This window comes from Triticum aestivum, chromosome 1A (genome assembly GCF_018294505.1).
Source record: "Triticum aestivum cultivar Chinese Spring chromosome 1A, IWGSC CS RefSeq v2.1, whole genome shotgun sequence".
In the NCBI taxonomy this organism is placed as follows: domain Eukaryota; kingdom Viridiplantae; phylum Streptophyta; class Magnoliopsida; order Poales; family Poaceae; genus Triticum; species Triticum aestivum.
This window is the reverse complement of record NC_057794.1, coordinates 370,767,480-370,778,269: the sequence shown is the minus strand read 5'-3', so window position 1 is coordinate 370,778,269 and position 10,790 is coordinate 370,767,480. Positions and strand designations below refer to the sequence as shown.

Sequence of the window (10,790 nt, the reverse complement as noted above, 5' to 3'; positions counted from 1 at the left end):
CCCTCACAGGAACACCCAGCCGGAGCCCCCGCAACCTCACGCCACGAGCTCCTCGACGCCGGCGTGCCCCATCTCGGCCCAGAGCCGGTGGACCTCGAGTCCCTCGACCGGTTCCCTCCTACCTCGTCGCCGGACCCACGGCATGGCCGCCGCCATGTTCATCGGGACGCCGCTGCTTCCCATTGCCCGGATCGAGACGCTCCAGCCGCGCCAAGTCCGTCTCCAGCTGCGCCAAGTCCGTCTCCAGCCGCGCCGGAGCCGTTCCTTCTCCCGCCCACGAGCCTGCCAGCAGCCGCCGTCGTTGTCTCTGCCTTGCGCCGCTGCTCCTCTGCTTCTCTGTCGAATAAAGGGCGCCGCGCCTGTATCCTCCCTGCCTCGCGAGTCTGGGCCGGCCGGCGCCAAGCCAGGCCCAGTCGGGCCAGATCTGCGCTGCCTTTGCTGGCCTTCCTCCTCACCAGCTGGGCCTCAGCCCATGGTGAGCCTCCACTGTGCCCCCTTCTCTGTTGGGCCCTGTTCCAGATCCGGCCCGTGTAGGTTTTTTTTAGGATCTCCAATTTAGTTATTTTCCGGAGTTTGTCAGTTTTGCAGAAATCCCCCTAAACTTCATGCATTTAATAACTTCACAACCGTGCATCAGATTAAAACAAACTTAATATGAAAAATGCTTAAAATTGTGTCTAGTTTCATAATATGTCACTTTGACCCATGTTTAAAATGTTTAAATTTCTGTTTGTGTAGATTTACTCTTATGCCATGCTAAAACGGTTTAATTCATAACTGATTAACTGTAGCTCGGTTTTAATTAATCTTTATATGTAAATGGGGTAGAATTTTACCTAGTTTAACATGGTGGCTTTACTTTGCATGTTTAATAACTCTAAAATTATGTTTAGGGAAGAACAGTACCATAACCAAAAATATGCACATGAGGATTTTTCCAGACTTGTTGCTTGTTGTTCCGGCGTCATTTAAACTTGACTAGATTAGATAGTTTCATCATGTTTCCCCTCTTGCCATGTTTAATAGCATTTAATATTGTTGGGTACATAAATGAGATCGAACTAAAAAACTTGTCGTGGTGTTTCGTCAATATGCAACTCTTTGCATATTGAACTCCACTTAAGTTGTAGGATTATTTGTGCATTTTGCCATGCCATGCTTCATTAAACCAGACATGCATCATAATTGTTTGTGCATCATGCCATGCTTATGTGGTGGTTGTTTACTATGTTGTTTGCTTCTTTCCGGTGTTGCTTCTTCGGGTTGGTTCCGATAACGCCGTGTTGTGAGGATTCGTTCGACTACGTCCGTTTGTCTTCTTCATGGACTCGTTCTTCTTCCTTGCGGGATTTCAGGCAAGATGACCATACCCTCGAAATCACTTCTATCTTTGCTTGCTAGATGCTCGCTCTTTTGCTATGCCTTTGCTGCGATACCTACCACTTGCTTATCATGCCTCCTATATTGTTGAACCAAGCCTCTAACCCACCTTGTCCTAGCAAACTGTTGTTTGGCTATGTTACCGCTTTGCTCAGCCCCTCTTATAGCGTTGTTAGTTGCAGGTGAAGATTAAAGTTTGTTCCTTGTTGGAACATGGAGATGTTGTTCCTTGTTGGAACATGTTTACTTGTTGGGATATCACAATATATCTTATTTAATTAATGCATCTATATACTTGGTAAAGGGTGGAAGGCTCGGCCTTATGCCTGGTGCTTTGTTCCACTCTTGCCGCCCTAGTTTCCGTCATATCGGTGTTATGTTCCCGGATTTTGCGTTCCTTACGCAGTTGGGTAATAATGGGAACCCCTTGACAGTTCGCCTTGAATAAAACTCTTCCAGCAATGCCCAACATTGGTTTTACCATTCGCCACCTAGCCTTTTATTTTCCCTTGGGGGTCGCGCGCCCAAGGGTCATCATTATTTTACCCCCCCCCCCGGGCTAGTGCTCCTCTGAGTGTTGGTCCGACCGAGCAGACTGCGGGGCCACCTCGGGGCAACTTGGGGTTTGGTTTTACTCGTAGTATGTCTCATCTGAGTGTGCCCTGAGAACGAGATATGTGCGGCTCCTATCGAGATTTGTCGGCACATTCGGGCGGTGTTGCTGATTTAGTTTTACCCTGTCGAAATGTCTTGTAGAACCGGGATACCGAGTCTGATCGAAATGTCTCGGGAGGAGGTCTATTCCTTCGTTGACCGTGAGAGCTTGTCATGGGCTAAGTTTGGACACCCCTGCAGCGACTTGAACTTTCGAAAGTCGTGCCCGCGGTTATGGGTAGATGAGAATTTGTTAATGTCCGGTTGTAGATAACTCGAACCTTAACTTAATTAAAATGAGTCAACCGCGTGTGTAACCGTGATGGTCTCTTCTCGCGGAGTCCGGGAAGTGAACACGGTGTTGGAGTTATGCTTGGCGTAGGTTGTTATAGGATCACTTCTTGATCATAGTTTTTCGCTCGTGCCTTGCCTTCTCTTCTCGCTCTCATTTGCGTATGTTAGCCACCATATATGCTAGTCGCTTGCTGCAGCTCCACCTCATATCTTTTACCTTACCCATAAGCTTAAATAGTCTTGATCGTGAGGGTGTGAGATTGCTGAGTCCCCGTGGCTCATAGATACTTTCAAAACCAACTTGCAGGTGCCGATGAGTCTATGCAGATGACGCAACCAAGCTCAGGAGGAGCTCGATGAAGATCTTGTCCTTTGTGTTGTTTCGTTCTAGTTGATCAGTAGTGGAGCCTAGTTGGGGTCGATCGGGGACCTTGTCGCTTTTGGGGTTCTTTTTTTATTTTGGTTCCGTAGTCGGACCTTGATTGTATTTGGTTGATGTAATGCTTTATTCATGTATTTGTGTGAAGTGGCGATTGTAAGCCAACTATGTATCTTTCCCTTATTGTATTACATGGGTTGTTTACAAAGATTACCTCACTTGCGACATTGCTTTCAATGCGGTTATGCCTCTAAGTCGTGCTTCAACACGTGGGAGATATAGCCGCATCGAGGGCGTTACAGCATAGTAGCGTAGGGTTTTCTCCTATGGATTCCTCTCTTCATGTGCAAGGTCTCTGTGGCGTTCAATCTTCAAATTTCCCAGGAAATACAGATGATTTCCAATAAATAGTCTGATACTCTTAATTCTGGTGATCTCTATAGGAAATACTATCTTTATTGTGTGAAAAATAATATTTTTCTCAAATACGTACGAGTGTGTGCATCATATATTATAAACGAAAGAGGATAAGAAGCCCCAACACCCAACATAGCATGCCTACACGTAGGATCATGCCAACTCCACCTCAAGGAAACGTAGATAAATTACTCGCCACTCTCCCACCTGGATGCCACGACAAAGAAATCGTCTAACACCCCGGTCACTAAACCAGCTGCACTCCAAACTACACTCTCACTCACAATACGGCGGAGGACTTGCTATAGGGCCCTCACGTTGTGCAAAAAAATTAATAAAATAATATTATGCAAAATAATAAAATATGGTGCGAAATGAACTCATCAATGCGCGATGATTAGGGCTGAGGAGGGGTCCTCATGTTGTTGCCTCTCTCATGGTATGATTTTAAAGTTCAAGTTGGACTGATCTAATATGTTTGTGTACTACTCTCTCCGTTCCAAATTACTCGTCGCAGCAATGAATGTATCTAGAACTAAAATACATCTAGATACATCCATACTTGCGATAAGTAATTCGGAACAGAGGGAGTAGATACGTTGGATACTTATAGGACCCGATAGGCCCGATTACAGTAGAAAAGGAACTATCTGTACTAGGCAGCCCCAGCCCCTACTAACCTGAACTGAGTTGTTCAAGCAAAAAACTATGACAGTGGTGGGACCACCGATGGGAAAAGAAGCAAAAGGGAACTTGCAGTTCTCTACAATGCTCTATTTATAAGCGTGATAGAGAGGGAGTAGAGTGAGAATTCATTGACGCGAACCTGAAGATTTGCAGACATGGAAACTAAGATGTTTAGTACTCCCTCCATTTTTGTTTAAAGGGCGCAGCTCCAAATTCAGCCGTTTTCACAATCGAAGCATGCAAAGGCGCAATACATTAACTAGAGTCTTAATTTCTCTCTTTCCTCTTCCCTTCCGGAGTTTGCATGCAAGTGGGAACAAGTTGTGGCTTGTAGAGGTGTGAACGCAGATTACTTTAGTTGCATGCCGTCGTCTGTACTCCCTCCGTGTTGCATGCAGAAGCTGTTGCTCTCCTTTTCCCAGCGCCTCCTCTTCCTCTTGTGTATAAAAGTGCAGACATTGCTTCCTCTTCCTTGAGCCAGCGAGCAGGAAGGCAACATGGAGAAGCTCGGCGAGGTTGAAGAGGTGCAGGGCGAGGTGGAGGTTGTCAAAGAACTCAAGGATGACGAGGTGGAGGTAACACATGGCCAGGTGATAGAACTCGAGGATGAATTCGAGAGGGTTTATGCAACCATCCAAGATCTTTTTCAGAAAGTTGATCGTGCAACCAATGTCGGAGCTGGTGAATCAAGGATTTCGGCTAGGCCAAGGTACATCCGCAGCACTAACCTCGCATTGCGATGCAGGGCTACGTCTTCATGTGATGGATGCATCCTCCCTGCAATGTGCCGCAACTATGGTGTGCGTGGTGAGGCATCGATTTTTTGCTGTCTTGCTTGCTCTCTGCCGGTGCCAATGGACGTGGTACCTTGTGAGCTATGCGGAAATCCACTTCTGTGTGATGATTACTAGTGCAAGGACTGCGCAACGACTGTGGGAATTGGTGAAGATGGTGTGTGCTCTCGTTGCGGTCACAACACCTCAACCATTGCCGAAGATGACAATGCATTTGTGCCGGACACCGAGATGAACTAGGCTTCATGTTGAACAAGAAATAGCCATGTTTAAGTGGATCTTGGTTGTGAATTATGGACTGAAATAAAAAAATCTGTGAACCTTGATCTTGGTTGTGAATTATGGAATGAAATAAAAAATTCTATTGCAGTGGATTTTTTTTGCATTTGTATGAAGTATGTCAGTGCTAAGTTTTTTATCAAAGTTATCACTGAAACTGTTAGCTATCACTGAAACTTGTTACACCGAGATGAACTAGTCTGTTAGCTATCACTGAAACTTGTAAGGCAAATGTCAAAATTGTACTCCAAGTTTTTTCTCAAAGTGCAAAAGACAGTCCCAATATTGCATTGTAAACAAACTTTCAAAGACAGTATTCTCTGTCAATGCTAATGTTTCAACTCAAAGACAAACTTTGAAACACAAACTTTCAAAGACAAACTTTCAAAGATAGTCCCAATATCAGCTAGTAAACAAACTTTCAGGACAATGCTAATGTTACAACTCATGTTGAGTTCAAGTACTGAATTGCCTGCTCGACATATTCTCTGTCAATCGTCAAACGAACCGGGAGAATACCTTTTCTCTCTAGTGCTTTTTTCTTCAAGTGAGGAACAACATAGTGGATAGACCCCTTGTGCTTGATGATCTCTCTCATGCACGCTTGATGACTCAACCAGATCCTATTGAGCCTTTGATGGGGGTACTCAGCTAGGGATTGATTAACCTATGACACATGACATGAAAAACTCAAAACAGTTCATACACAAATAGGTATATATCACATAGAACATAAAAAGAATACCAACCAAGATCTAATCAGTGTAATACCTTTTGGACAATCTCGGCTAGGGTCTTGGGCATCTTTCTATGGAACATTGCTTGAATTGAGGCAAACCAACCAAGATCTAATATGTTTGTGTCAGGAGAATTAGGTGGTTGGTATATCATCCTAATATCCCAACCACCCCTAGCAGCTTCCTGCAAAAAAAGTGGATCATCTGGTTTTATATGAGTCTTAGCATTGTCCTGCTGTACGTAGATGGTATTCCATCTATCGCTCTCAGGCCACTTCTCCTTTATAGCCGGCAGTACGTATTTCACTAAGTACTCCCGACTTTTCTCCCTGTCCACTGTATCTGCAGGCTTCGGCTCCCATGCCCCCCTCAACCTATGGATATAGAAACAAATATACTCAAACGTAGCACAAAGTAGTGAATAATGTGCACAAATTTTTTTAGCACAAAGTAGTAACAAGAACAAGTACCAACCTATTCTGACTTCTCTTTTTAGCTTGCACCCACTCTGTGTAAGCCCAAACCCCTATCTTGCCATCAAACACACAATTGCCTTGAGCATCATACCTTGGTCTGGCCATTGCAGACAAGAACATAATTTTCTGAATGTGGCTTTTATTTTTACATTCCCGGTGTGGTGCCTCCTCTCTATGACTCAAATACATGTTCTGGGTCTTCCGCGTGCGATAAAACCATTTCTCATCTATATGAACCACATCCATATCAGCCCTAAATGTGGGATTAGTACCACCTAGGGATGTTATGCTACATGGTTCAAGATGCCTAAGAGCATACTCCAGACGAGCCCTTTGGTTTGCATCAGTCAAGGCGGGCTTCAATTCACTTGTTATTCGTCGAATTTCCTTCATCTTCAACCTATCACTTAGAAATCCATAAAATAAAGGAATGTTGACATGTAGAAATTTGACAACAATTCAGTAGTAGAACTCTCACCTCCTCCAAACAGTGGTAGTTGACAAGTTTAGATGTCCAGCAACTTGTTCTAATGTTGTTCTCTCTCCAGGTGGGATGGCCTCCAATGCATCTATGTTTAAATTTATCTTTTTCCTTCCTGATTTGAGCTTCCGATTGTTTTTTACCCCTGTAATGCCTCCACCATTTTTAGCCTGCTGCCATACCCTTTGCACTATTCTCCTTGGACATTCACAAGCTAGTGCAACAGCTTTAGAAACTCCATGCTTCAACCTATTACCCCCACCATTACGGGCAAGGATCTCAGAATATATGTGTCGCTTATCATCTGTACGGTAGTGCGTTCTTGTCTCCTTGTTCGACATAACATCTAAATGCATTGGACAGAATAATTTGACATGAAAAATATTGAATATTACTGAAACACACAAATATGATCAAAAGGTGCTTACTCAAATCGATAGGTTCTTTTTGGATTTGAACATGCTCTTGACTAGGAGGGTATTCGTCGGCATGGGCAAAATTTGGGTTGTATCCAACCCCTCGGTAGCCAATTGTTGGAGTGTCTCCGTTGGTCATCTCCTGCCCATTCTGTCCAGCAAGGCCGAACCCAGTTCCTTTGATCATGCACACGTGACAGCAGACAAGAGTTTAGGGTACATGATCATCTAAAACTACAAAAAACTATGAGTACATGATCTACAACTAGGGTTTAGGGTTTACCTTCTATGGTGGCAGCACGGGAGGATCCATCTCTGATCCGTATGCCACCGGCGCCGGAACTGAAAGTGAAGCCCATGGACTCACTGCCGCCACTGCCGAACGAGATCCCGCCGCCACCATTGACGAGGCTAAACCCCACGAACGAAGATCTTACCATCTCTCCGCTACCTGCCACGGCTCCGCCAATGGAGACACTCTAGTTCGAGGAACCGGCCTCGTTAGGTGCCGGAGGACGAGACGGGCGTGCGAGGCCGACACGCCGTCGAGGCAATGTCGTTGGAGGAGGATGCGGCTCCGAGCGAGCAGTGACAATGGAGAAAGCTGGCATCGACGCACGTCCTGTGAGACCAAGAGGAAGAGGAGGAGGAACTGCTCCTGGTGGCGGCGATCTAGGTTGGAAAGCCACCCGCGAAAGCCCACGGAGGCCAAGAGGAGGAGGCCGGCGATCTGATCCCCCTGGTTGTGGCGGCGCCATTGGAGTGAGATGGAGGAGAGATGCAGACCGATGTCTGTTCGTGTGCCTCCATCTGCACACATATATAAAGAGAGCACCGGCGGGAAGATCGGCGGGAACTATTGATCGGTGAAAATTTCGTTTACAATTTGGCAGCGGGGAAGATCGGCGCGAGTTTTCGATCGGAGATGAAATTTTCACTCGCGTTTTTGAGGGAAACTGAGCGGGGAGAAAGGAACGAGTGCGGGAAGAAGAAGAAAGAGAGGAAATCGCGGCTGGAATTGGCACCACCAGTGCATGCGAGGAGATGGCTCGCTGATTGGCCGTGGGGGTTACTAAGCGTTTTTAACGCGATTAGTTAGGCGCAGAACCTTAACTCCCGATGCTAATATCACGTCCCACGTCCACGATTTTCGTCCAATTACTAGGCACCTTGGTCCCAGAGTTTTTTGAGCTGCGCCCTTTAAACAAAAATGGAGGGAGTAGAGCAGGAGGGATAGGTAATGCTGGGACATAGATTGCCACTAGCTGATGAGAGGGAGGTGTGGTGCGATAGTTATGATCTACTGATGGTCATTCATGCTCTACTATGTAGTTGTACTATCGATATCGAACATAATGGGATCAATGTTATGTGACCTTATATTGTCTTTTCTTATCTATCGTGGCAGGGTACCGTAAGAGCCTCTATAGATTTTCTTAATTAAAAACCCATTCACAAAACACTTATGAAAACTGGTCAAAAAAAAATCTCACTACCGAGTGTAAAACTAGGGTGAGAGCTGCAATTAAGGCTTTATAACGATGCAATTGTATATGCTTAACATACCGACATATTTTTTTAGAAGTGGCTGACATCATTGGTCCAAATTCATATATAAAGGATTATTTTATTATACAATGGTGCATAGATGAATTATAAGAGAATAAAGAATCATTACAATCTTGCCGCACTAGATTGAACACATGGGTGAGGGCTGAGTGTTGTAACACACCACCACACACCCCTTCTCTACTAAACGTAGCTAATCCATCCACAACTTCCTTAGCGATCCTATTATTATTTTCAACTTTCAAACCTAGAAACTGCTCCAATAGTTGAACCGAATCCTTGGCAATCCCCACTAGCTAGTGGTTGAGCGACAGTTACAATTTGGGCGTGCCAGGCCAGAACAAGAGCAGAAAAAAGAACAGAGCGAGGTTGGTTTGGCAGTCTCGTTCGTTTTTCTTCATCTCAGGTTTTTGCACCAAGGTAGCTCTGCGCTATTGCTGCTAGCACGGACTTCGAGTTCTCGCATGTGTCTAGCTCCTTCACGATCTACCCTTTCATTAAAGAAAAACAGTGAACATTAAACCAAAAGTGTCGACATTACCCAAATTAAAAAATATGTTGTCACAAGGCCATATTGCAAATGAAAAGAAATCATCTCAAAAAATAATTCATGCCATGTAACTGAACTAGGTGTTGTTCGGACACCATCGGGCCTAAGTGCAAGACGAGAAGAAGAAGGGAAGAGAAGGAAATAATTAAGCATATAGGTTACAAGAAAGTACATAATTAAGCATATATGTTTGCGATATTCCCCTTTTCTTTCTAAGAAACATATGCTCTATGTTAATATCAACATTGATGAGTTGTACTCCTTTTTCCGAAAGAAGTTTTTAAACTAGTTCTTTGTAAATTGCTGGTCTTGTGAGTGGCCACAAAGGCCAGATCTGTATTAGTACTCGTAAAGTGCAAGTTGGGGTAGCAATGAACTGCAGTTGTACTAAAGGTAGTAAGTGATGCAATATTTTACCACTGGCCATAAATAATTGGCCCCGTTGCACCATTTCTTCAGTGCTGTCTAAAATATGTGTATCCTCATTGTTAGACTATATGGAGTACCGTGAAGTAGGTGTATTCCTTTAGTTGCTTTGCTCACATGGTTTTAATGCAGTATAGAGCAACGTTATAGTTGCCTATATATAGACTTCAGAACACTACAACCTTGTTTACTAGCATGACCTATCTATTGCTAAATATGCGGAGTTTAAGAGCTAGATAGTGAGAGAGGAAGAGGAAGAGAGAATATCTAAGAGCAGTGGGAATAGGATCATGGAGGAAAGCCTAGAGGCCACTTTCTCCTCCTGTGTCAGAGCCAAGGTAGAGATTTGCTTTGTGTTTTCCTGATGCCTTCTATTCCTATCGATCTTAGTTACTCCTTCCTTTTCCTCTCGCTTGCCAAACATTTTAGGGGATAATATAGGATGTGCAAACACATAGGATGTTTTAGATGATAAAGGGGTGGAAATGAGTTGGGAAGAGGAAGAAAAGAGGTCCTGAGAGCAGTGGTCATAGTCTCATGGAAACATGGAGGAAAGCCGAAATACGTCTTGCCTCCAGAAACAGGGGCTGAGATTTGTTTCGCATATTTTCCCGATGCTTTTCATGTTTATCATATGATCCTTCCTCTTCCTTTGGAGTTGCACGATATTAGTTTTAAAGACAGCAAAAAAAAAACATCCAATCATATATTTAGACAAATATGGCTTTGTGCGTGAGTCAGGAAGAGAAAAAAATTGAGACGAGCACTGACTATCGGAACAGAGGAAAGCATAAAACTTTTCTTCTAAAACTACAATGAGATATTGTTTTATTTTCTATTTTCTCAATGCCTCATGTGCCTATTGTTCCTTCTTAGACAGCTAGTGTACATAGTAGAGATTGGATGGCCTCTTTGAACGCTGTGGCTAGCACATCTTCTGATGCAAGTGACTAAAGTGAGCATTACTAAACAAAAGTGTCCACGTCGCCCCAAGTGGCAAATTTGTTGTCACAAGGCCATTGCACAAGAAATAAAACCATCCAAAAAATGAATTCATGTCTTGTAATTGAAACTGGTGTTGTTCGAACCCCGTCGGACCAAGGAGTAGAAGAAGGGGGAAAAGGAAATTATTAAAGAATTAGGTTAGAATAGAAGGAAATGATTAAGCATATAGGTTATCTTCCTTTATTGCACAAGGCATTCCTGATGTATCATGAATGTTACTTTATAACCGCACCTGTTACAACTTAC

General features: G+C 44.1%; 1 protein-coding gene across 1 annotated transcript; it reads right to left on the bottom strand.

Moving 5' to 3' along the window:
* Positions 1-5,213: 5,213 nt before the first annotated feature.
* On the bottom strand, positions 5,214-7,434 carry LOC123185457 (uncharacterized). The gene is made up of 7 exons (XM_044597367.1): positions 7,278-7,434; positions 7,007-7,171; positions 6,576-6,924; positions 5,920-5,995; positions 5,656-5,805; positions 5,404-5,551; positions 5,214-5,290 (listed from the first exon to the last, which is right to left on the bottom strand). Exons 1-7 carry the CDS (start codon positions 7,432-7,434, stop codon positions 5,214-5,216), a joined length of 1,122 nt encoding a protein of 373 aa, XP_044453302.1.
* Positions 7,435-10,790: the final 3,356 nt, after the last annotated feature.